Genomic DNA, 27,600 nt, shown 5'->3' with positions numbered 1-27,600 from the left:
AAGGGAATTTAAATAATGCCACCGGCTGTGCACGACCCTTGGCGCTTGGCGCATGGTTTGGAAACATGTAACTGCAAATGAGGAGGGAGCCATCCTAGCCCCTGCTCCTTGTCTGTTCCGTTCATATGCACGGGGTGGCAGGTAATGTGAACAAAAGCTGCCACTGCACGAGACAATGGGAGGAGGAGACATAGCAAACTTAGAAAAGGGTGTGTGTGCCTGGGTGTGGGTGAGCTCGAGAGAGATGGCGTGCGAGTATCCTTCCCATGAGAAAAAAGACGACAGAGCTGGTCCTTTGAGACTGCAAGCCAGATATTCAGACAGTAAAGCTTTATGGCCTCTGGCTGAGTTACTCTGATTTATATTGGCTGCGTATCTCCGCCTGATAATATGAAATAATGCCTTTCTGCAGTGACACAAAACTTTATTTGGTAATAGCTAATACAGGAGTCATGTATCCCATATGACAAAACAAGTAACGGACTGACAGAAATTTTAGTCTATGCCAATTTCCCATTAATAAAATGTTAGCACTTCTCAAATCTTGAGTTAGACTTTCTGCTGCACTGAAACTGTCTGCAAAAGTCAACACTGGATTTTCTAAAATAAGCAAACAAAAAAACCCCAACCTAAAATATAAACTTTCAATATTTAACTGTTTGTATTGATTGTTTTTTCAGATAACTGGTAAAACATAAACTTAGGAACACTATATTTCAATGTCTAAAAAAAGAATGAGAGCAATATTTCCTATAACAGACCAAAGATTTATGTTAGCTACAGTTTTCAATGAATCTTGTTACAAAAGTCTTTGGCAAACATCTTTGATTGTGTACAAATTTGCTTTCAATCTCTAGATTTACTACTGCCTCTGAAGGAAATGCAGTATTCGGGTTACAAACTTTCATTCACACTAGATACTGAAGGATGAGTCATTTTCTGAAGTTTGTTACTTAAAGATAAAAATTATCTTTGAATTTTAACTTGTATCACACAGCCTTGTCAGGCCAGGAGGGACTTTATTCAGCAACAAGGAGGGGGGAAAGAATACGTCAAAGAGGTTTTGAGTTACCAAAGGGAAAAAAGTGTAAGAATATTTTTTTCATGCTTGTGTAAGTAGAAAACAGATCAGATCTTTATTCTTTTTTGTAGGTCACACAACCCTAGGACAATATAAGCACTCTCATTGTAGCAAGTTGTTTTATACAAATAGGGAAGAATGCATATTCACATGCTAGTACACTTTATTCCCCAAACATTAGCATTCTTCATATAATTTGTGCACACAGTGGTTTCATATCCCAGAACCATTCTCTGGGTTTTCCTGCTGTAATGCCAGTTGCTTGGGCACTGTGACAGTCTAATTGCATCAATCTCAGTCTGAGAACAAACTAGGAAAACAGCAGAACAAAATCTGCAAAGCAGATTTACCACCGTCCCACTGCAAATAATTTCCTAATTTAAAGGAAAACAAGTAAGGAAAGCAAAGGGAGCTCAGCCATGAAAAGGAGGAAATCTTGCCACCACCTTTCAAACCTATTCAACCCTCTGCCCTGCCCCACTCATTATCCCACTAAACACAGCAAAAATACTAATCTCTGAACTCAGGCAAAGCGCAGGGCTTTGCCACTTGCCGCAGGGCTGACCTCTCCTTGTGCCCTATGACCAACACCACTGCAGCTCCTGTGGAAGGATACTTGCTCTCTGCCTGGACTGGATGCAAGGTCTTGGCGTGAGAACCCTGAGCTCTGCCAGCCAGACCCCATGCACAGCAGGGTATGCAAGGAGCCCGAGGAAGCTGCGATTAGCCAGAGCAGCTGTGATGGCTGGGTAGGGGAACAGGTGTGTTCTTCCAGCAGCCAGGGACTGAGAATGTCACTCAGTGACCATGCTGGTGTAACGCAATTACCAATTACGTGGTGCCGCATGGAGATCCACAGGGAGCTTTCCCCCACAGGACACATCCGACCACCCAGAAGATGGGGAGTGGCTGTTTGAGAAGAAAGCCAGGCAGCTCTCAGCGGCTGCCAAGGGCTTTGCAGACAGGGCTGGTGGTGAGAGGCTGCCTGTTCAGCAGCTGTTCCCCTTCACTCCTGGCCATCCCACCCACCACTTCTCCCATCTGCAGCAACAGCCTGGTTTTATGTAGCACATGTGGAAAGGTGCGTATTTTTCCAATGGAGGACCAGAAAACAGGCAGGAAACAAGCTGCTACTTGAGAGGCAGCTTGCAGGGAGGTCCCAAACAGAATCTGGGTCCAAGAGCTCCTAAACTGGACTACCCACCCTTGCTAATCAGTACCACCCACCCTTGCTAATCTGGACTCATCTTGCACTCATTTTACATCTCTCATGTAATTCCCACTCTAAGATCCTCAATCTTCTTTGCTAACAACAGTAAGGGAGATGAAGTGTTAATATCTGATCTGTGCCAGGTTGGCAGCTGTGTAATGGGTGTAGCTCCATTGAGGCTGATAGTGCAAGATGAGCTAGGCAAACTGAATGGGTGGCTCTATGTGCAATTTTATAAAAAGAGGTGCTCATGTCTGCACAGTATAGCTCTCCAAGCAATACACTAAATTCAATTAACCTTTCAGAAGCATGTTTGCTTCTTTTTTTTGTCTTAAGATAATAAAAACACGCCTAAATCAGCAAAATTACATTCTAATAACACTTATCAAAAAAGGCATTTGTGCACAGAAGAATTATTCTCTAAAATTTGTCATTATTGGTGAGCTCAGGTGGAATAAAAGGATGAGGATGGAACTTCTTTTCCATGGAACTAAATTATTTCTCTGGCAACTTCCCTCTTGCAGATTTCAAAGGAAGGCAGACGCATGCACTCCTAAAACACAGGTGTAACATATCACAAAACTTTAGTTGACCACCTAGCAAGGTTTCTAATATGCCTTTCTAACAGGCTGCAAAGCTCTCTCTGAGTGTAACAGTCCCAAAACTAACGTGTCCATCAGAGAAAAGCTCAGAATATTCCTTGTCTTCTCCTTCCTCCTCTTAAAGCAGTATGAGAGGATTGGTGAAGCAAGAGATTACTGACCTAGCAGCAACGTAGAGGGTCCTGTTCATGACCATGACAAGCTGGATGTCCAGCCGGTGCCTCTGTGTGGTGTTCCGCCCTGGTTTGTGACCCACAAACACGGGATACTGTCTTGTATCTGTAGGAAGGAAAAAAATCAACAGGGTCAAAAGAGAATAACAAACTGAAATTGTGCTAACATGAAGCACCGAGCGGCCCAGCTATAGCCAAAACCTGTGGTTTCTGTTGTGTCCTGGAAGCACACCCTGAGGCTGGAAGGCATGAGCACAGAGAGCTGCAGAGTCCTTCAAGGTTACAGTCCTTGCGGCTGCAAAGGTGAAAGTCATCACCTTTGTAGAAGACAAAAACTGTGAGCTGTTTTAAGTATAAATCTGTTCTGGAGCTCTTGGCACACAGGTATATGGCACTTTCTCACAGTTTTTCTTTCACTGCTTGCAGAGCTTAAATGCTTGCTCCTGGCTGCCAAAGCACGTCTATCAGGACAAAGCTGTCCCACAGTGGCCCATCAATCACCACAATGACTGGACTGGTAGTGGCTAAAGCAAAAGCCTTGGCTCCCCTTGGTTCAAACTGCCAGTTCCTTGGGTTTTCTACAGGACTGGACTGCTGTCACAGAACAGCTGCGGGGATTTCTGAGAAATGATGGGAAATCACCACTTGAACTTATGAAGTGAAAGTCCCTGCACATTATTTTGCCAACTAGTCTGATGCTCCAGTCCTGGCAACTTGACAGTAATACCGATTGGAATCCCCGTACCGGGCTTATGCTATCAACAGCTCAGCTTCCACCCCACCTCTACCAGTCACCAAGAGCATTTATTGTCTATTCTCAATATTTTTTTGGGTGAGAACTCAGCACACACAGGGTGTTCCACTGCTCCTCAGATATGTGTACAACCTGTAACAACAGAGAACACTTCTGGTCAGGGCCATTTCACATTCACACGCATCATATGATCATGGCACCTAGGTGCACAAACAAGGAGCTAATTAAGTAAACAAAAAGACAGAAGACAGGAGGAGGATGATCCTCTGATGAGCATTATCACTGCAGAACTGCTGCAAGTGCATGTTATACAGGGCTGACAAGCATCTAGCTATGCCTTTTCCCCATAAATTTTTCCCAGAAAATTGCAGCTCTTTGAGGGAGTCTATTTCTTTAAAAACTCATCTACTGCTTCAGTGTTTTCAGCTATTGTCTCCTAAAAGCATTGTACCTGTTAAGCTTGGTCAAAGTATTGATTCATAGCATGGCTTCAGCAAAGCATCTCAAAGCACCATGTGCCAGAAAGTCTGGTGACAAAACTGGTGAGAAAAAGGAACTTCTCTCCGAACCAGATGCTGAGAACTCTTGAAGAAAGAAATTAAGACACCAGGCAGGATTTACATGCAGAAGTTTAATCCTTCTGACCATGTCCTACATGCAAAATGCCAAGTTTAACTGTCAGGCTATTTTCTGTTCAGTAATGTTTCCTCTGTGACTCATGGATCTGGAACAAACTGGGGGCATTCATGTCCACTTCAGCATGCCATGCTGCAGAGGAAAAATTATCCCATGTTCTATTTCTCCAAAAGGATCAAGGCTGGCACATTTTTGCAAGAATGATTAGCACTACCCTTCTAGAGTGTGAAAATGTTGGTGCTGAAGATCCAGTGGGTCACACTAGCCATGTTTCACCTGGGTTCACTTCAGAGCAGTTCCTCCCTGTTTTTGTATCCCAGTTGTCTATCAACATTTGCAGCGCATCAGGTGTGTCCTGGAGTCTTGTCTTTCAGATTGGTGTTACACATGACAGACAAGCTTATGGGTGCCAAAGCCATTACAAAGCACAGTAAACATGGACAATTTAAAAACCAAATTCCTGAACAAAAAGAGAATTGAACACAAGCCTGCTCTTGGCTGACTTGCTACACCCTAGCAAAAGTAGGGAGAGGCCCAGATGCTAAAGACTTCCTTAGAAACATCTGAAACTTCGAAGAATTTTCTTTGCAATAATCACAACTGAGCTGAAACAAATGTGAAAGAATCAGTTAAGTCAAGCCCGGTGTCCAGAGTAAAATGCACAGAAAGCTCTCCACCTGTTTAGCCAGCAAATTTCAATATGACTTGCAGCTGTTGGTGTTACACTAGATTTTGGAGAGTTAGCCAATCTCTACTGGTAAGAAAAGGGAGAGCTTCTGTCATAAAAGATTCTTTGTCTTGATTTGGTTTTTAGCTACAATTCCGGCTTGGGGAAAAAAATGCCTAATGCTCAAGCAGAATCCATCTGAGCTTAAAGAAGTAAGTTCAATTATTTGTATTAGATTAACAAATAATAAGACCATGTGAAAAGTCATGTTCCTATATTAGTATCTGAGAATGTAAGTTGGCTGATATGGGTGAAATCAAGAAAAATCAACTTTATCCACTGCAACTGTAGTAAAATAATGTTGATTCGAAGTCCCCTGATCAGTATTAAATGAAGTCCTCTGGCCCCCTCATACTTACAGTTGCCATGCGAAATACTGATAGGCTCAGAATCTTCTGGGAAACCAGCCCCAGCAAAGTGTAGCAGTGTGAAATATAGCAGCAAGGCTTCTGACCTCATAGTAGTTCAGCTGTGAGGCTTCACTTCTTCACTTCACCCTGTGGAAGACAAACAAGAGTTTAAGTGCCTTCTGTTGAACCAGAGCTTCAAAGAGTCTGTGAAAAGTAGAGGGAGCTGTCCTCCTCAAGCCTCTCACCGAGGAGGAAAGGCCTGAGGAGGCATGCTGTGTTTCTAAGCAGGAACTGCCCTGCAAAGCCAGTTATTATCCAGCCCATGCCCCAGCAGGGCCACATCTTGCTTAAGGACAGACTTAAGGACCTGTGTGTTACAAAAAAATTTCTGCTTCTGCTGCTTATTATGCAACAAAGATGCTTCATCTCCTGCACTGATCAACAACTGACAAGTTTTCCAAGAAATATTTTATTTTCCCCTTCTTTGGCTTACATAATTAGATGCTGACATGATGACACACCATAAATAAAAAAACCCCACACTACATTATTCTGGTTAAAAAGAGATTAAGAGTTATACTACAGGACTGATTCATACCCTGCAGAGTTGTGAATCAAGTGAAGAAACACTGAGACAACTTGATGGAGCATTCAGAACATGTCATTGGGCTTTACCATAAAAATATATACCCATAAATTTAGGTGTCGTAAAACCAATACCCAACTTGTGATAAAATAAGGAAGAAAAGAACTGTCTAAATCCAGCATTTTTTTCCCTGTGTTTCATTAATGCATGCATTCATTCATTCATTCATTCATTCAGATTTCATGTACAAAAATATCCCTAAATCTTAAAGATAAAAGGAACCACTGAGGTCTTTGGATACAGTGAAAGAAAACAGCACATAATACAGTAAATACTTCATAATTCTCAGGCAAATTTCACAAAGACATTGATCTGTAGGGGAAACCAGTGCAAAAGTGGGGTTTTCTTTTCATCCCTTCCAGAGTTTCAAACCTTTGATGCTGACTGCTAAAGATTCCTTTTGAACAAAGCTATTTTACAGTGGTCTGTCAGTCATTCAAGATTCATGGGCAGAAAGTCAAACTTCATAACCTACATAGTCTTTGAAACTTAATCTGGCAAACAAAGTGCTAACTTGCCCTTCTGCAGCACTATTTAATATTAGATACCTGTGTCTCCTGTCTTGATGCCAAAAAAAGCATTAGCAAGTCTTAAATGTTGGATTCCTCATTTTTTAACCAATTGAAAAATGTCACAATAATTAATTTGTCTCATCAGATGCTGGCTTTCAAATGAAATTTCAGTTCCTATAAATGGTTTGGAAGGGGGGATCTGTTGCAGGGGGATAGAGTCCATAACGACTACTGATTTATTACACTCTCTGTTAGACTATTAGTATTTCAACATGCAAATTGGAAATTTGGCTGATTCTCTATTTCTATTAACAAAATAACTGAGAGACCAAGTTAGACCAAGACTAGGAAAAAAAAATAATGTAAGGCAATGACTGACACCTTAACTTAACAAAGTGTCAGATAGATGGCAAAGGATAAAAACAGCACAAACAAATGCAACACACTGCAGACACTGTCTGTTATACCTTATAGGAGAATGCATACTAAAAGATAGTACATACAAGCCCCAAGAGAAGCATTTCCATCTAGCACTGGTTAGGCCAATAGCTCTGTATGATTACTGACACAGCTATGTCTGCCCGCAGACACTTTCTCTATGCATTTCCTCCATTTGTCTCTTTAGTCACCTCTTACATTTTCTTCTGACTGTTAGCTCTCTGGCGTAGGACCCATTTCTTTCTATCTGTTGTCATTTGGGGCCCTTTGGAATGCCCAAAGAAGAAATAAGCAGCAGAAGTAAATAGCATGCTTGGAAAAACAGTTTCCCTCAAAAGGTTTTAATGAAAAACAAGATACACACATTAAAGGGGCTAATTCCTTTATCTCTATGTAATTTTTCAAAATGTCACTTTGCTGGTTTAAAAATTTTGCCCTTGGAAGTACACTGCAAAATGACAAAAGAAAATGCCTTACTACACAAATTGATTGAAATTATTTTCTCCTTGAAATTGCTACAATCCAAAGTACAAATCTTTTCTGAAATATACATGAGCAAAAACAGTTTAATGGGAAGAACTTAGGAAGCAATGCAGTTCTTCCACTTAAACGGTATTCATCCACAGCATCAGTCTGCAGGCTAACAATTCAAACCACTTGGCTCACAGTGAGACTCTGGAGCATAAGAATAGCTGCTTTCTGTTACTCCCTATCAGCACACAATTCACTATCTAACAAGGAGTGTCCTGTGAGGAAAGCATCACAGTATGGCAGACGCAGCTCTGCCACTCCCCTTTAGAACCTGAAAAACTTTCCCCATGGGTCATTCTGCACCATCAGTCTCTACTGCTCATTCAGACGTGTGTGCTGCTCTGTGTAAATCTGTACGGGAGAAAGCTTCCAGGAAAATGAACAATGCCCAGCAAGCTTACTTTGTGATTTCACGTGCATGCTATTGGGCCAGATCTGCTTTCTTTTACCTGGGAAAAAAAACCAAACTGGCAAATGAACTGACATAGATTGGTAGGTTTATAAGCATATGAAATTCTCTCTCCTTCTTAAGGGGGTTCTTTTGGGGAAGAAAAGAGGGAGAAGAGAGGAAAAAAGCATAATTCTCTGTTGCTCTGGTACCAACATAGTTCAAATTCACAAGATGTGTATGCAAAATATCTACTTTGACATGTCAGTGATTCAAATGGACTACACGTCTATCAGTGTCTGTGCCAATAAGTTGACACTGAGGAGGACTAAGCTGCATCCAAAGGCAGCTTTTTATTCAGAGGCAATTATTCAAACATATTGCCACTTTTGCAGTTCTTACAATGGCAGAAAGAGCCATACTGTTTCAGTGGGATTTCAGAGAAGTGTGGATTCAAGAAGGTCACACTTATTTTTAGTACAATTTTCTTTCTTGTTGGACCCCTGGGAGTGATGCAAATGTTCTCACTTGCAACTGTGCTGAAACTACTTGCTAATCAAAAGTGCTTGTGAACGCAGTGTCTGATGAAGACAAGTAGTTAGACAGTGGTGCCAATTGAGTACAGGCACTGTCTCAAAATAAGTTTCGCAAACATCAATGAAGAGCTCTCCATCCTTCATGGAGAGATGTGAACTGCACCCCAACCTGGCCCGCGCTGAGGCATACTGGCTGAGAGAGAACCGGGCCTGAGAACTCCAGTTCTCCTAGTCCAAAACATTGTTACTCTTGTTGAAGGAAGCTACTGGTGACAAGAAGAGTGAGTTTTGATGGTCTTTTACTATCAAGCATGCTACTGAAATACAGCCCTGCAAATTTTTAAGAGCATGTTTTATAATCTATGTCTAATCCAGTGACTTGTAGTCATTGACTTGGCAGAATAGATTAGATTTCTTCCAAGCTTCAAAAAACCCACAAATAATCTGCTTTTTGCATTCTTAAACCAAGGTAAATAGGACTTTTTTGGAACATACATTACTGCTCTGATTCTTCTTTCTGAAGATGATGTTTCAAATACCTATGCAAGACATCTTGTTCTGGCCACTTGTGTGTTCCCTCCTTTTTGTCATATTATAATTAAATATAAACAAACCACATGATCTCTTAATGTATATGGAAATCAAAGTTTTGCCTTCTGAGGTGGAAGAGATTTCTCTGTTTGTGCACTTCAGCCCAAAGATGAATCACTTCTAAGTAGGATGTTTGGATACTAGCACAATATAGTTGCTATTACTGCTATTTTTACTTAGTCAAAATCTATGTATACATGTACATATACATATACATGTACATATACATATAAATATACCACCCACATATACATGCTTGGCATAGGATCATTTACTTTTGTAAAATTCATGCTGTTGGCATGAAGGAGTTTCTGAAGCCGAGAAAGTAATTATCACTTCAAAACAAGGAGAAAAGTCTAATTTTCCTGTGCCAAGTGCCTTCCACAATGACTATCTGTGGCTATTCAAGCCAACAAGAAGCCACCATGACAAGCTTTGCTTTTTGCTGCCTGGTATTTTCAGCATTTACAACAGTCTGGGTGGAAATGCATATAGAATATCTGCTTGGCTAGGCAAAGAATTATGTGGTTCTTGCCCTAATACCCTAGTAGGAAGGTTATTCTATCTACAGCTTGTTTGTTCCAGAAGGCTTACACAAATCCAGTGAAAAATCTAAACAGATGAGCGAACTTCCAGGTAAACCCCACAAAAGTGCAAGGCTAGATTTGATCCTGAGAGCAAATTCAACAGCAACAGCAATGACTGCATAGGCACATCTTTAATGAAAGGGATGCCCTTCCATGTTAGAAAACCTCCCATCTTATTGCTTTGACCTCACTGTACATTCAGCTAATCCCAGAGTAACTCCAAGAAAAAATCAAAGTATGCAACCATGAATTTTCCCATGGCACAGTAAAACTGCTCTGTAATGAACAGATCTTGTTATATTCATTTATTACAAAACTTCTTTCTACTATGATCGGTTGTGTTCATACACAACAGCTGCACTTCAATCCACAAATTATTAAGCTTAATGTGAGAATCACCAGAAAAAATTCCATGGTCTGTGTTATGCATGAAGCAAGGCCAGGAAACCTACTGGCCCTAAAAACTTGCGACTGTCTTCAACAAACTCTTCAGTTTCTACAAATATGTACAAATAATTTATTCTTCAAAAAGACAGTCCAGCAAGAAGGTACAGCATTTAACCAAACACGGAGGAAACTAAAACTAAAGCCAGATGAATTTGAACTACTGCATAAGGAAAAGTGAACAACAGGGAAAGCAGCAGCCTACATGAACTGGTCCTGGAAACACTCAGCAAATAGCCCTTAGAATCATAACCATCAAAAGCAAAAGTACCATTAAAAAACAGGGAAGAACAGAGGTTAAAAGACCAGAGATTCTTCTGTGGTAAGAGCTTTAAAGGCACACAGGTGATTTAGGAGCCCAAGTCCTACTTCAGTGTCTCATCAAAACAGACTCACAGAGCAAGATCTGCCCATGCATAAAAAGCAGGTATTGACCTACACAGCACATGTCTTGCCGTGCTGAAGGCAGAGCACACAAACCAGTTGGCCAACCTGCCTGCTGTTCCCTGCTATGGTACAGATTTGCCATGAGATGCTGGCAAGCATCCTTCTACTCCTTTGGCTAAGCCTTTGGAAATCTCTGAGTGGAAAACACCATCACTGCTATTTACCCTTTTAAATTCACAGCTCCTGGAAAGGGAAAGACAAGAGTTCCGCGCAAGTCAGAGGAAGGAATTAGGAGTAATGCAACAACAACAGCAAAAGAGATGAATACAACCTGAAGGCTGCAGCTTCCAGAGAATGAGGAAAGTTAGGCTGGCACAGCAGAGCTGTTCAGGAGAGCATCCTTTGTCTATGCCGGTCTGTGTGGTGTGTTAGCTGCGGCTCAAACACCTCGCATGGCTGCACCAGGCAGCAGAAGGGCTTGTGCAAAATGCCTGTTCTGAGTGGTGCCAAGGGGATCAGACAGATGTGAGTGAACAGAAGCTCAGCAGGTGCTTGGGAAGCTCAAGAGAGATGAGACACAAGTGGCTATCAGCAAGACACAGCATGGAGTGCCAGACATTGTAACTGAATTGGCAATGGCAGGACAGTGCCTGGGATGGACAGCTTTTTCACCCGTGTTGTCCTTTCTCTACCAATTGCTGCTCAGTCACCTGAATGGTGCTGCAGGTGGCTACAGAGACTCAATGCCAGCTCCATGCCCATCATCACTACCAACTTCCAACATCTTTTTGTGACTGATGGTGCAGCCATCATTCATCTTTCCTCTCCTGTTCTGCTCCTGTTGTCTCTACAGCTGGCCATACACTTCATGTGGCCAAAAAAGCACTCTTGCACTCCAGGTAGCTGGCCCTTATGCCAGAGAAACTGGTGCATCAATGCATTGATGTAATCACCTGAACTCCTTCAGGTATCATAGTAACAAGGGATTGCTCCTGAACACTGGTGAGGGCAGAAAGGCAGTGCCTAAGGGAAGCCCACACCTGTCTGGCAACACTGTGGACCCTAAATTATGTGAATGAAGCAGTACTCTCTCCCATTTGTGCATATCAAAAAGTTCTCCCTGACTCTAAGAGGACTGCATGGGTGCCCTCTGCTATACATGCTTTACTAGCATTTTAATTGGATTCAGTACTGCTTACTCATTGCCCAGCTGCTGTGGGCTGCATGCCAGGCATGACGATCAGGCCCAAGGGAAAGAAACCAGTAAGAGCGATTTTGCCACATATAGTAAGCAACAGTACCTACCTTCATTAAAAAAAATAATATGAACTTCATTACTACTTTAATGAAACACAGATACATGGGCCATGCAGATTTCCTCACAAAGACTTGCAAAAATGCATATAAAATAAAATTTTGGCCCAAATACTAAGTATTTTCACGCAAGTTTCAGGGGTACTTGCTTATTTTGTTCAGGTTTACACAAACCTGAGTCTATACCAACTGTTCTCTCCCCTCATTTGCACCTTTACAAAGCCATACCCCATGCACAATAGCGTCACCTATGATATGTGGCATCCCTACCTCCTGCCTCAGTAAGCGATAAACTTTAAAGATCTGGAGAACCCCCAGGCAGCAGTGATGAGCCTCAGCCTGTCGAACGGGAGTAGCAGGTGTCAAGTCAGTAGGCAAAACTCAGCATGCTTAATGCTGGCAACCTGTCCTCTCAAGATCCACATTGCTGCTCCTGACAGTGCAGCGCAAGAAGAAAATGTGAAGAACAAATGGAGGCCTAAATAGAAGAAACCCTCTGCTGACCTGAGTGAGACATCTCTGATGACTGCAGCGTTAATAGGATGCTGCTGCTCAGAGGGGAAACAGTCAGATGGAAGATGAACATCCCCCAGATGGAATGAGAAGCATCTCAGGCCTATCGATTTTGGTTGTAACCTTTACTGTAAACAGTCCACAGGGGCCTCATCAGCCACCTGTTCAGTGATATTTGCATTGAAATACAGAGCCAACGCAAATGAGAAAATGGCCACAGTTCTTTGCTAAAGCATCTGCTCCAGCAAGATGCATCTATCTGTGCATCACCAGCAGCAGCACAGGTACAGGTTGTAAAGGAAGGGGTAACGCAGTGGCACTAGCTCTCTCACATGGCTCTGAAACAACAAACGCTCCACTTGTCATGATGTTGATGGTGGTGGTAGTGATATTATATCATGCAATATTTCACTTTCTAATAATTGCTCAGTTTTATACTGAATTCAGGCTTGCCAAAACTGGGAGGAAAGCCATCTGTGCCTGGAGGATGACTGCCAGAAACATTTGCAATTTTATTTTGGGGTTATAAACCTGCAGAATGGAACAAAGGCAATGCCTAAATAACCTCTTTCACTCAACACCCCCAATCATACAGAGCAATAGACCTAAACTCTGGAACAGCTTGGTCAGTCATTACAAAGATGTCTTTATTATTTTTAAAAGTCTCACTCATTTAAGAGATAAAAATAGCTTTATTGATTATTTGTGGGACTTCAGCAAAACTGTCAAGATTCTGAATTGATTTGAGAGCTAAATGTAGCAATCACTGCCTTTTGACAGGAGAGAACACCATCTCTAATATATACTTTGCTGTTTCATCTCAGCATGCTTAATAGAAAACAGATACACTACCAGCAACACCATTACTCTCTCCAACACTCATTTTGCCTGGGAAATATCAGTGCCAGTCAACTGACCTTCTATTCCCTAATCTGATGGAGGGAATAAAAATTATATAGCTGCAGGTGACCCAAAGCTGTAATGGGAGAAAAATGTGCCCTCCCTTGTTTTCTTCTCCTTTTGGACAGCAAAGGTAAAACACAAAGTCTGGTATGTTTTCACAACAACATTTACAAATGTCACCGATTAAAAGTTACACATGGTCCTGCAAGCATTGTCTCAGCTGCCACATGAACATTGCAAGCGCATGTAGTGATAGGACAAGGGGAAATGGCTTCAAACTGGGAGTGTGCTGAGGCACTGGAACAGGTTGCCCAGAGAAATTGTGGAGGTTCTACTGCTGGAAGTGCTCAGTATCGGGTTGGATGGTCCTTTGAGCAACCTGGTCTAGTAGGAGATGTCCTTGCAACGGTGCTGGAACTAGATGATCTTTAAGGCCCCTTCCAATCTAAACAATTTCATGATTCTATGATTTTAATATCACCATGGTTAAAGCTCAGTGTAATCACAAATAACTCTCCTTTGCTTTTTGTTAATGCAAGAAACACTCAAGCACTTAAATATGAACCCCAGCTGTATTCTTCAGAACACTTGTCCCATTCACTTGAAATTAAAGTGTCTATGTTCTAATGGGATGGAACAGTAGAGAAATGCAAATCCTCACATTTAAGTCGGCTGTTAATCAGAGCACACTGCTTAGCTGTTGTGCAATTTGGCCAGTTCTGCCCCTAATCCATTTATGCAAAAATTGACTCATTTAACCTGCCGTGATTTACTTGAAGAGAAATAGCAAATTTTGTCAGGTTATTTTTCCAAATGGCAACCAATCAACTTTGTCACTAAGTGGTTTGAGCACATCAAACTACATACCTATCCTAAAATGTGAATGAAATCTACTGTAGTACTTCAAATAGTCAAGAACCTTACCACTTACATAATAATTACTCCAGCAGTGGAAAATGCACTACCTGAAAGTGACAGTCACCACTGCAGAGTGCACCATTTGATCCACACAGCAATAGTCTAGCCATGGCAGGAAAACTCAAGCCAAACCTCAACATCATATTCTGGGCAGGGATGCTCAGCACAAGGACACAGTGTGGTCAAGCAATCCAAGTTAAGACAGGCAGAAAAAAGGGAAAGGCTTTTCCTTCTGGAAACCTGGCAAAGTCTTCAAGAAAAATTATGTTTGTCCCTGACAGATAAAAAAAAAAATCCAGATAAGTAAAGAGTTCTCAGTATGTATTTATAATTTTATCCCCTAATTTGTTTATGAATTAGTTATGTCAAGTTTCTCTATAACTTACAGAAAAGCACTAAAGAAAAGCATGAAATACACTACCACACAAATGCAAAATGACAAAAAATGAAAAATGTCCACAAAACAAATGTAATCCCTAAGGGAAAATTTTAAATTAGCTGTGGATAGACACAGGTAGAAGAGAAAACCAGAAGACTCCAAGTACTAAGAAAACAAAAACTAACTGGGAACATTGCCTCTTAGCATCACCTCTCAAATCTCTCTCCCTCAGACAACCATCCACTGCCATGGGCCCATACAGTCACAGACATTCACCCAAATTTAAAAGGCTCACATCACAGGAAAGGTTTTCTTGTTAAAACTTTAGAGTGATTTCATAGATCTCTATCTTTCATGATTAGTCTTCATTGCCAATGTTTTTTTGCTGGTATTTTTGGAAGCTTTAAAGGAGTAGAATAAATCTGACTCTGAGACAGAAAATCTATGTAGCTTGCTCTTCCTCTGAGATGAGCATGATGCTTACAACAATCTAGCACCTGCAGCTTGCTAGTAATTGCTAGTTGCAAGTGTCAGACTCTGAGCTTTGCTCTGTCTAGATTCCCATGCCCAGTAAATTCCCAAATTTTAAATCACATAAAATCCAGGCAGCTTTATGGACAAATTAATACTAGAAAGTACCCTATCCTCAAGAATGAGTAAAGAGATCAGCTCAATATGCCAGCATGACATATTTTCCATTCTCCTCTTCTTTCCACCACTTCAGAGTTATGAAGAAGACAGAAAGCATAGCAAGAAGTCAACAGGTACCTAAGAAAAATACTATTTCCAGGATAGTGCTCAGACAAATGTTACTGTATGCTAACCTGGACATAAGGCTAAATACTGTAATTCAGTATATTTTAAAGAAAAATACTATATGCAGATATAATCAATAAACCTCCGAATAAAAAAAAAATCACAATTCCTGTAGCTAATAGAATAGTTTAAGATAATTTTAATTACTGAGGATCTCTTACTCAGAGGAAACATCAAATATCTGATGTGATTGCATTGGCAAACTTAAAATTGAGGTGGTGTGGGTCAGAAAAAGTAAGAAAAGAGATTATAGTTAGAGTACGATGAGCCCTTGCACCACAGAAATACACTACTGACACACATTCACCCACACACTGAAGAATACAAGCATTCTTACACATTTGTTCACACCTGCTTCTTAGCGCAGCATGAGGGAATTAGAGCAGCATAGAAAAGGAAGTCAAAGCAGCATTGACAAATGCCTCTAGTACAAGTTACAAAAGCAGTAGCTCTGTTATTATTTGCTTTGCTTCTTTGGACAAGCTGTGGAGAAAAAGGTTCAGTGTAGCAAGAGAGAACAAACCCACTGAGTATGACTGCCTGAATGGGGCATGATGGATGAGCTTCCTTGCAGATAGGAAAAACCTCTAATCCATTCTCCGGCTCATTGCTAGAGCGAGGCAAAGTCATTCTCTTCTTCTGCGGGAAATAACCTCTGCCTTTTCGATACCACGTGCAGGGCTTTGCAAAGCACAATCCAGACTGTCACCCAGATGAGACCGCAGCCTGTTTCCAGGTCCCCCACTAGGGCAGGCTCAGCTATGCAGCCCAAAACCCCGAAGCAAGACAAAGATGTTTCTATATTGCTTGTGCTTCCTATGGCTATTTTAGGAATGATTGCATGCATTCAGGTTCCAACAACGAATAATGAGAGACACAGAAAGAGAAGTCATTTTCATGGCACCAGCACTCAGCTAGTGACTGAAACTGAAACTGAAACACTTCTAATATTCCAGATAATTTTATGGAGCTGAAAAAACCTACTATGTGTGTAACAGACAGATTGCAAGCATCATCTCAGCAATGAAATAACATCCACCAGCATCAGGATGGGAAGACTTGCTCTGGGGTTCACTGATGAAAGTTTGACTCTAACCAAAATACCAAGGCTTTCTCAGACAACCAAGGACCTGTTCCCAAACCTCGTCCTCCCCCACACCCTGCAACTTCAGCCTGTAATGGTGGGTGACACAGGAAAAGCAATGATTCATTAGCTGACTGCATTTAAGTGAATTCAGCAAAACTGCTTCATGAGTAACAACACACAGTTAAGGGTTTTTAACAAGCCTGCCAGGTGTTTTTTAACCCAAATGAATCCTTCCTAGCTTGCCTGACAGAACTGAAATTCCTGTGCAGGAACAAGGAAGATGACTGCATAGCTGACGAACTGCTGCTGTTATTTCTTACTGCTGCTTATGCGATTTATATCAAATGCTGTAGAGAGAGTTTCCTCTAATTCTAGGTTGGCCTCCATAATGTGGACATCGAACTGATCAGCTGCCAGGAGCTGATCAACAGCCAAGACCTAAGTTCCTGCCAGCATTTAGAAGGAAATAAATGCACAAAAGACATTAGTCCAGAGAATCAAATTACTTTTCAATGAGACTTAAGGCTGTATGCACAGACTGTGCTGAGCTCACTGGGAAAGACTGAGGAGATCCAGGCAGGCATCAAGGTGTGGTGTTCTCAACTGGACTCCGACCTGGCATCCCCCCCTTGCCCACAAGTATGACCCAAGTCTTACAGGCTGTGCTTGCCTGCACAGTCACAGAGCAGTGACTCTCAAGCTTGCAGCACAGACACACAGCACTTACAATTAAAGGGCATCGACTTGTTTTTGTTTATGCCAGTGAAAATGCTGACACTGACATCTGCTAGATTGTGGAGCACTGATTCCCACTGGACTTCAGAAGGACCTGTAGCTGCTTTACAGCTTGTACCACCTGCATCAGCTCATGCATGAGTTGCTTTACCTATTTATAAGCCTTCCAGTTACAGAGAATTGTATATAAATAACACTTTCATCCTTATAAAGTACACATACTCAGATGAAGACTCAGTTAAATTCTACTAACTTTACATGGGTTTTGGACAAAGTCTCCCATTTAATTTCAGGAAATGGAAATAACCACATCCAAATTCCCTGTGAAATTTGAGGTTATACCTAATCTTTTAAAAGAAGAAATTATTATTTTGCTTTGCATTCTTACTCTCTTAAAGAAAGTAAATCAGATGGTCTTGAGCATGTTCCACCATATTTCTTTTTGTTAAAATTTTCCTGTAAGCAATCCAAAACAGAATTATTCTTGTGGTAAACATCACTACACCAGCTTGAAGCAAAAGAGATTCTTTGCACATGAGTGCCCCTACATTCAACATACACTTGTGAAGAAGTCAATTTTGCAGTGTCTATGACCATATATATTCATAACGTCTGGTACCCTGAACAACACGAATAATGCCAAAAAAGTGTACTCTGATGGCTCAATAGTAATAGATTTTTTGGAAGACTTCTCTAAATAACTTGCTGCAACAAAGAGATCTGAAGAACACAATTTCAGGCACTTACCCTCTTCTGATTGAAAAATGTAACTTTGAAAGAAAGCACTTAACCAACAAAATCTTTTCTGGAAGCTCTGAAGGACCCTGTCACCTGACACCTCAGGGTGGTTAGCACCAGCTTTTTCTAGACACCAGCAACAGATGAGACAGACCAAAGCTTCTAAATGCTCTCACAAAGCTTTCAGAAAGGAGAAAGACTTTTACTTAGTTCACTTACCAGCAAGCTATGCTTACTGCATGTAAAGTCAGAAACATGTCCAGCCACTGAACAAACAGCACTCTGAGAACATGCCAAAGAAAATTTTATTTTAAAAAACCCCAACATATTAATATTGAATGTGTTCTCACATGTTTAAAGCACAGAGGAAAAAAGGTGGGAATTTATTGATAATTTACCTCAATACCAATGCCTACCATAACATCACTCCCCCATGCAGAGCTAGAAAGCAATTTTTTTCTGCCAGAAAAGTACCATGCCTTTTTTCCTCTGGGATCCTAGAAGTATTACTTGCTGTCCCAGGCAGGAAGAAACAACCTGCACAGTTGTGCATGGAGGAGCATCTGCACAGGAGGGGCAACACAAACCTATGACTAACAAGATGAAGTTGTGAACTGGCAATGCTCCACAGTAAACTGCTTCTATAAAGAATGCGACTAGTTTGTGAGGCTGAAAACTCTGATGCCTCCATGATAAAGGCTGTGAAGAATGCTTGTATGTTTCCTTTCTGAATCCTAAGGAGCTCCCCACAATCCCTTCCCTTCCCAGCACTGACATGTAGGGTCTCTCTCTCTCGTGAAAGGACTTGGCTTTCCTTACACAAGAACAGATTCGGCTTTCCTAACACTGGAACAGGTTACTCCCCTTCTTCACACACATCCTTACGTTCCCCAAAAGCTGAGAACATTATTTCTGCTGCAGGCTCATGGGGACAGTATGTATCTTCCCTCCTTTTTTGGACAGCTTAAAGAAGATGGCTGGTGCTTCCCATAAATAAAAAGCTAGCACTTGATGTTCAAAGGATGACTAAACTTGGAATATATCTTTTAATGTACATTTTAATAAAGCTCACTCATGACTCAATTTCTCTTAGCTGAATGTTGGTAAGCTCCGAAGGCAGGTATTAGACAGAAAAAACAAAGAGATGTGGCAGCTTTCTCCCAGGTACTGGACAATGAAGAAGATGGAGAGCAAGCTCCTTCTTCTGGGAATCCACCAGGCATATTACTTCTTTTTCTGCCATGGAGACAGATTGACTCCCACACTCTTTCTCCGTCAGCAGAGCTAGGCATCCTCCTTTCCCTTGACCTCCCAAAGATAACTGTTTCCCTCAGCCTGGAACAAAGTGAGTTGCCCTGTTGTGTGTTCCCCAGGGGTGGGACACAGTCATCCAGAAGAATTTTGCCTGACTGGAAATGAAAATGAGGACAGAAATCTTTTCAGCACAACTTACGCTTCAATCTCTTCTCTTGCTCTGCACACGCAGAAGTACACAAGGTCAAACATATTAGGACAAAAATTCTAAGCCATGCATCCCTTGTAAGGTCCTCCTGCCCAGTTCTCAAGTAGGATTAATTGCACTGTGTGAACCAACACACACAAACTGAAAAAAACTGTTGTTTCCAATATGCCACTTTCAAGGCATTTATAATGCAAACATAGACAAAAGGTATGCTCTCTTTTATGACAAGCCTGAAATAAAGCAGCTCTAATTAGCAAAACCAGATATGGCATCTGAGGTAGCACAGTTTGCAGAGCAAGGATAAGAAACATCTCCTTTGGGCTTATTCAGCAGCAAGCAGACTTATGCCCTTCCTTCTTACAACTTTTTCTCTTTGACTCTGCGAATAGATCTATCTGTACAATAGATGGATGAATTGATAATTTCCCACAATAGCAATTTGATTACTGATTGCTACTTTGTTACAAACCAACCACACATCATCTACAGTCAAGCAATGTCCTGCATCATCTGAACAAAATTGTGCACTACACAGCCCTTCAGTGCTATCATTTCCATTGCTGGCTGGACCTTCCTATAAACTAGTAGACTGTAAATTACTTTTTGTCTGCCTTTGCTGAAAAAATAAAGTTTTGGCTACAACCCATATGGCAAAATACTGCTTGAGATTAAAACAGTGATACCAATAGAAAGAAAAAAGGAATACCTCCACCAGCAGATATTATTGTACTGGAGCTCCTTTTGGTTATTCTTTCCTCAACTTGTGTTTTATTTCAAGAATGCTACGTGCTGCGCAATTTTTATTAAAAAGGCATTGTCTTGAAAAGTTGTCCACACACACAACACACACGTGTGGGTGAAGGAGATTTTTTAAAATTTTTACAGGTACCAGAGAAGCTGTTCCCAACTGCAATTCTCCTGATTCAAATACATAAGTCTTCTTTGGCCTCATTTTTAGTCTAAGCAAACATTTTAGTTACTAAACTGCAAAAATACTGACAGTATTCCTACAGCATAACAGCATCCATAACTGATTTCCAACACCCCAAACTTCTCACATCAACATTTTGGGATCAAATGAATACATTCAACTGTTGACCTCCAGCCCAGTACCAAGTCCTTAAAAACTGAATCATGCACACATGCACACAGATGGGATGCATTCCCTAAGATAGAGGAGCTATTGCTCGCAGTTTCAGTGGGGACACGGCTTTGGAGCACAGTTTTGCACTTCAAGGAGCACAAACATGATGATTCATCTCACTGAGAAAATATTAAACTCAAAATCATGCATTTTTTTCGTTTTTCCATCGTTACCAACTGGTCTGTCAGAGTGACATTTTTTCTAGTTATATGTACAAAAGTCACACAAATAACAGAAGAGTTGTTACTGAATCTTTTCCTAGTCAGATTTTAAAAAAACACTAATGTTTGAGTAATCCTGCTCAGGATCTGGGAACAGACTACAGAATTAACCACTCAGTCTTGCTTCAGTACCAAGAAGAATGATGCCCCACATATTTCAGTTGTCTTATGAAAGATTTCCATCATTCTGTCCAATCAATTGAGTAAAGTTATATTTAATTTCTAGACTCAAACATCTTGGCTTAACCAGAATAATCTAATCATCACAACAAATTCACATTTAAAAGCAAACCTCAGTCACAATCTCTTGGACAAACTGAAGGTTTAATGTGCAAACAATTATCAGATTATACAACTAAAAGAATACATTTCACTAGAAAGTAATTAAGTTTAAATTCCAGTGTAATGAGAAGGAAGATAGCGAACATTACCGCTCAGAAAGAGAGAAAACAAGAAAGAAGGAAAGCAAGACAGAGAAAGAAAGAAAAGAAGAAAGAAAGACAAAAAATCAGTATTGAAGGACGAGAGTGTCGTGAGCACCAGGGACAAAACAGAAGAACAAGAACAGCCATCTCAGCACATTACAGCTTTCTGCTAAAGCCACAGCCAGATCTGGTACGATACAAATGGCAGCAGCACTTCCCTTGGGACTGCAATGTTGTGTGAAGCTTCACGCAAAACACTTCACTGATGTCTCTTTGGGACCAGAGGGGCTAAAGGTCTTTTTTAGCTAACTGCTCTAATCCTCCCATCACCTCCTCCCAAACCAACACTTACCGTCTTCTTCAACAACAGTAGTAGTTAAAAGCCTAACTATGCACTGCTTCAAGGATCTCACACTTGGTAAAGCTCTGGAAGTTTCATTTCTAAGTAGAAGTTACTAAAAATAAACTTCATAAAGCTTACTAGTCTGTATTTTTGGTATCCAAAAGCAATGAAGGCTCCTGAGAGACTAGTAGGTATCTCTGAAAAAAGGAATAAACACCACCACACCTCAGTCTTGCATTGCTTACCACTTACTCCTCCCCCTCCCCTTATTTTGCTGACAGCAAGATGGACAATACATGAAAATTTGATTCTCGGTAAGCTGAGTAATGCAAATTAGCTTAATGAAATAGATGACTTTGTGTATGTCCCTTTGATACTGATTAAGCTCAAGTATCCACTCAGCTAATGACTAAAGCAATACCATGAGAGCTCTTGTGGAGGTGTCATAGCTACACTTCTTTTTTTTCAGTAGCTCTTTGCTCAGCATTTATTTCTACCTCAATCCCCCTGTCCAGGCCAGCCTCCAAAGAGCAGGCAGGAGCAGTCAACAGCTTAAGACATGAGTGACGTAACATAAAAATCTGCAGTTACTTTACACAGCTTGGGCCTCAACATAAAAAGGAGATATGCCTTTGTGCCTCCAGTTTTCAAAGCAGATTACCAGTGTGCTGCAAGGGGCTGCTTTGACTGTAATTATAGCCATCTTAATAATGATCTGCTCCATGGCTGCCTACTGCTGGTGCCCAGACAGTTTAATCACTACGCATTCAGCTGTAGAGAACTAGCTATCCTTCCTGTCATTTGAAACATGGGACATGTTGTGTGAAGGCGGTGTAAACGAGCTTCCCCTGAACTAGCTGGCAAATACACTTTCACCATTTAAAGCCCAAATTATAAAATAGACCAGTAAAGGGGATAATGCATTGCCTCTTGCTACAAAAAGATGCTTCACCTCTGCTGCACTAGATGAACAGTCACTCCTACCAAGCCCATACATATATTATTCATTGAGCACCAGCTGTGTGCTTGGCACTGTACAGACACAGAGAGATGTGCTCCTCACTCCTGGGAAGCTTTTACAGTCAAAAGTAGTGGAGTTTGGCATTCATTCTGCCTGTAGAAATCCCATTGACTTCACTATGGGGAGCAGTTGCAGAAGCAGGTATTATGGCATTTGTAGAGCCAGTATAGCATCAACTGAGAGGTACAGTGAGAGGTAACATTCAAGCTGTGTTCCTATAGGAGCTGTGTTTTAGGCCCTGAGGAAACTACTATGAAGACTGACACTGAGGGGTTGGAATGTACTCTAACATATCATGTAAAAGCAAAATGATGATGCAGTGTCCCAAATCCCCTTCGTGCTGATGCTGGCTGCATCTCCCCACACCCCACTGCTGTGTGGTTGCTGTCTTAGTATTTTCTCATACTATAATGCTTTCAAGGCAATCCTGATCCAGTAACATCCAGTGATGGACGAAACAATACCCTATATCCTCCAGTGCCAGGGATTTTCAAGCACTCGTAGCCAAACACTACATGCAGGCCCAGCATGAGTGAGAATGAGGCATGAATCACCACCACAACATCCAAAACGTATTTTAGACTTGAAATGAAATCCTACTCTCAGACTTGTACAAAGATTTCCCACAATGAAGAATATAAGTGGCTGAAAGTACAGTTCTATTTACATGTGGTGGATGGAAGAACCTGGAAAAGAAATGGGGAAAAGCAAGAGCAAAGAGGGGAAAAAAAGGAAGCAGACCTGAGTGCAGGCACTGGGAAGAAGAGAACAAATACTGCAAAAATTGGGAGCTGGAAGTTCAGGCAGGTGAAACAGGCTAAGAAGGGAGAGCTGTTATGGCGTCTGGACATGTAGGGAGATAAAAGATTGGCAAGTGGGAGAATGCAAAAAATTAAAAGATGAGAAGGGTCTTTCAAAATGAATACAGCTGTAAAAAGGCTTTGAGGCAAAAGGACAGATGCAGGTGTATGTAACGGGATCTCTAGAAATGAAGGAATGCAACTATTAGCAAAGGGAGAAGAAAGAGAAAAGATTCAGAGGATTCCTAAGAAAATGGAAATGAGAAAAGAACATCAGCTGGATGGAAGGAATCAAAGAAATAAGAAAGCACATTGTTAAGGCTGTTGTTGTGTATCACACTCCTTTTCATTCGGAGTGTGTGCTTGGAAATTTGGTCTCTCAGGTCTGTGATATTTTTGTTTCTTTACTAACACATCAACTTTTTAAACTCACAGAAGTGTTCAGAGAGAGAAAAGGACATAAGGAAGTCTTCTGTGTATTGACTGATGCCATGTAGCACAGGAGGCAATAATGTTGTCTTCCCAGCAGCTGGCTCCCCGGAAAGCTGCGGGTATGAATATGATGGCTATGTCAAAACACAGTTCATGGTTTGTGTCTTGTGCCTCACTACAAGATAAAAGACAACTCCCCAACACTTCTGTCAGCATCTTGCTGATCACAAGCCATCTAAATACATTAAAATGCATTAAAAACCTTCCTAAATGCACTCTTGAGTCCAGTGTATCTGACATTCAGAGTCAGCAATCACTGCATTTGTCTCAGAGATGAAATTTAATTACAAAGGAAGGGGAAAGTAGTATTTAGATCATGGGTGAGAAGACATGTAATCCACCAAACACCATTCTTACATCTACACTGAAAAACCTGGAGACTTACTGAGCCAAGGGAACTTTGCCTATGCAAACTGTCCTTATGCTTCAGAGGTGAAGGATTTGGTGACTGGGCCCAGCCCCCTGTGTGTATCCATGTGTGCGTTGATTTATATAGTAATCATGTCTGTCGCCTGTAGCACTGGGACTTGTTATAAAAACACAGGAAAACATCCTCCTCCCCAGCACTACCATAAACCTCAGTCAGCAGCTTCCTTGGAGTGGACTGACAAATGGCCCCCAAGGAGGAAGAAAAGAGTTCTAATCCTCAAGGTACAAGAGAAGAAGAGCGAGATGAGAGGGACAGAAGTGGGGGAGAAGGAGAGGCAGAGTGAAGGGAACCTTCATGAAATAAGAGAGAGACTGCATATATACAGTAAGCCCAACACAATATGTACCTATCCTGCCTCATGAGAGTTGAGTGGGTGAATCTAACTGGAATAGACCTCTATTTTCATACAGCTGCAAAGAAGCATGCTTCCCATGAAACCATCATAAAACCCTCATCTTCAGGATTGATTTAAAAATTGTAACTCAGCTGTTGCAATTTGTATCGGACTTGAATTTGGCAACCCCAGACATCAAGTCAATTCAAACTGAGAAGGGGACATACAATGCTCCGTTTTACAGCCTGAAATTGTACTTTCAAGGGTTTAAAATGTTTTCCACACCACTACAAAGCGAAAAAAGTATTAGGTTAGTTTTTAAAATGCAAGTTTAGTTTAGTTCTCAATAGTCTGTAGAAAGAATGAAAAGAGCCATTTGAAAATACAGAAAATTCAGAATTTTTATTCTCAAAAAAACCCAACCCCCTTGACCCCCCAAAAAACCCAAACCAACAAACAAAGCACAGATATTTAAGACAAGAACATGTAAGTCCTTTGATAGTGGTATGTCACTTAACAGCCAGCCATGCTGTTATCAAACTCATTGCTTGTTTGCATACAGTCATTCATTAATTTCCAGGCTTTTAAAAAAAATTGTGTCATATTCTAATGGGGTTGTATCTCCAACACAAGGCACAAAAGTTAGTATCCCACATGGCAAAGATCAGGAGCTGTGCACTCTTACACTTTCAAACTGTTAAAAATATGCAAACTGTGTGTCTGGATCCTGAAAAACATAGGCAGACGAAGCTGCCATTTTATTTAATAGAGTCAGTGGGAGTGTAGCCAGCAAGTCAGACCTTATGAAATTAATATTCTGCACTAGCTAGGCTGTGAGTTTATGTTATAGGATGTGTTGGGCAGCGTGAAACACAACATACCAAATTCAGCCTCACACAACCTTACAGCAGGAACGTTCTGTTTGTTTATATGGAAACGTTACTACTAAACAAGCACTGGAACCACTGAAGTCTGGCTGTTAGGAATTTGTGTCCTGATGCTGATGTCTTTAAAAGGCTAGTTAGCCACACACACTTTGCCTCTCTGAAGCCACTCTTTCACCTTCTTGCCTGATTCTGAGAGAGGCCTTAGAAAATAACTATCTTGCAGGCTGAGCTAAGTAAACCCGAAAATTCACAAGTTACTGGGAGCTGACAACCACCTATACACAGACAATGTGATCACACATGCCTTGTTCCTTTAGGATGTCAGGCTAAAAATACAGCCATTTGCATTAATTACTAAGAAGAATTTTAGCTCTGAACTACAGTGGGAATTGTACCCTTAGTGGCACAGAGACAAATTTAGGGATGGAGGATGAATGAGGCTGAGCTATCTCTGATCCCCCTCTCTTGCAGATTTCAGACACTTCCTTCACCCTGTCCTGACACAGTTGTTTGTGTTTAATTTGAATTTCCTGTTAACTCATAAGCAAACAAAGCACCCTCTCCACTAGCTCTGCAATCCCGGCTTGGCTGACTTTAAATAGATGAGGCTGACCAGATACTGGCCATCAGCTCAGCGAAGAAAGAGCCATTGTGTGAGAGACCCACAGTCGCCGCCAGGGACCCAGACAGCACATTGCCCATCACAGCCTCACTGCCAGTGTTGAAGAGGTGGTTTTGGAAGACAAGAAACATGGACCTTTATCACGTTGGGAAAAGGGTCATGATGCAAAAATCGCAGAACAGATGCTGGCAAGTAGACAAAAATTTGTTACGTATTTACAAGGATTGTAATGGGAAAGGTACAGGCAGAGTAAATACCTCAGCTCTCCACACAGAGATGTGGCAGATCTCCAAGCCCAGCTTCTCCTGAAAAGCTCAATGTGTCAGTGTTACCTGCAGGTACTACTTCAGTGTCAACAGCAAGATGTTCTCAGCAGCAGAATAACAGCTGCACAATAGGAGCAGCAACTGAATGGTTGAACAGCTCTTTTTACAGGCATGGTGTGACAAAAACCTGGTGTTCTTTTGTGCTTCACAAAGCCCCTACTTTGCTGACTCCAAGTTCAAATCTCACGGGCTATTAGGAGAAGGAAGAAGGACAATGCATTAACATGCATGGTAGAAAAGAATGTGCTCTATTCTGGAAACCAAGCCTGCACTAGAAGCTGTGTTATGTCCTAAATACCAAGGCAGAAGCTGCTTTCTTGTCAATTAAAAGGTAGGTATTTTGGCATGCAAGGATCATACATTTTGTCAAAGTGTAACTCAAGCTTGATTTTCATGATGAGGCGCTAAACTGAGGGTTTTCCCCTCACTAGTGCTCCCCAACAGGGACAAACACAGGAGACACAAAGCTATCACCAATTGGTGGTCTTAGAATTTATTTTTTAAAGGTTGGGAAATGTGTGATTTTTACCAGTTCCCATTTTTTTCTCCCCAAAGAATAAATCAGCCAAATAACTGATAGGTGAAACTCCCTTAAGATTGCTTAGTCGAACCCTGTTAGCAGACAGCTAAAGCCACTGCTGACTAATTTGAATTGCCCTTGAGGAACAAGAAGCAAAACAAAATAAAGCATCAGAAAATAAAAGCAGAGCAGAACAGGAGTGGCTCTTCAAAGTGGAAAGTGAGTAGCAAGAAGAAATATCAGGTCTCAAAAGTTCCAAAAGTTTTTGTTTGTGGATGTTATTTTTGTTTGTTTGGGGTTTTTTTGTAGGATTTTGTTTTTTTGGGGGGGGGGGGTTAAAATTTTTTTGTTTGTTTGTTTGTTTGTTTTTTTTTGAGTGGTGGGGAGGCAGCTCTTTAACATTCTCCTCTTAACATTCAAAGCCAACTTTTACCCAGGAGTGGGATGCCAGGTAGATGTGCTGAGCAATATATGGGAGATTCACCTGCAGCCACCTGTCCACCAGCACATTATCTCATCTTTGGGTCCCCCGTCCCAATCTCACTTAAGAATACTTATGACTTTGCTGAGAGTTCCA

The 27,600-nt window shown here is 41.3% G+C and overlaps 1 protein-coding gene across 6 annotated transcripts in view; it reads right to left on the bottom strand.

The window, feature by feature from the left end:
* SEMA6A (semaphorin 6A) overlaps positions 1-27,600 on the bottom strand; it is a 118,303-nt gene that overhangs the window by 61,942 nt on the left and 28,761 nt on the right. For 4 of the 6 annotated variants that reach the window (XM_069000917.1, XM_069000920.1, XM_069000922.1 and 1 more), the window contains exons 2-3: positions 5,543-5,680; positions 3,055-3,172 (exon numbers count right to left, since the gene is read on the bottom strand). In XM_069000917.1, the coding sequence (XP_068857018.1) occupies positions 3,055-3,172; positions 5,543-5,642 (218 nt within the window). In that variant the 5' untranslated portion in view covers positions 5,643-5,680. Of the gene's footprint in view, positions 1-3,054; positions 3,173-3,267; positions 3,329-4,271; positions 4,921-5,542; positions 5,681-27,600 lie in introns of those variants that run through there. The other 2 variants (XM_069000921.1, XM_069000919.1) reach the window with 2 other exon arrangements.

This window comes from Aphelocoma coerulescens, assembly GCF_041296385.1.
Source record: "Aphelocoma coerulescens isolate FSJ_1873_10779 chromosome Z unlocalized genomic scaffold, UR_Acoe_1.0 ChrZ, whole genome shotgun sequence".
NCBI lineage: Eukaryota > Metazoa > Chordata > Aves > Passeriformes > Corvidae > Aphelocoma > Aphelocoma coerulescens.
This window is presented reverse-complemented; position numbering and strand designations above follow the sequence as displayed.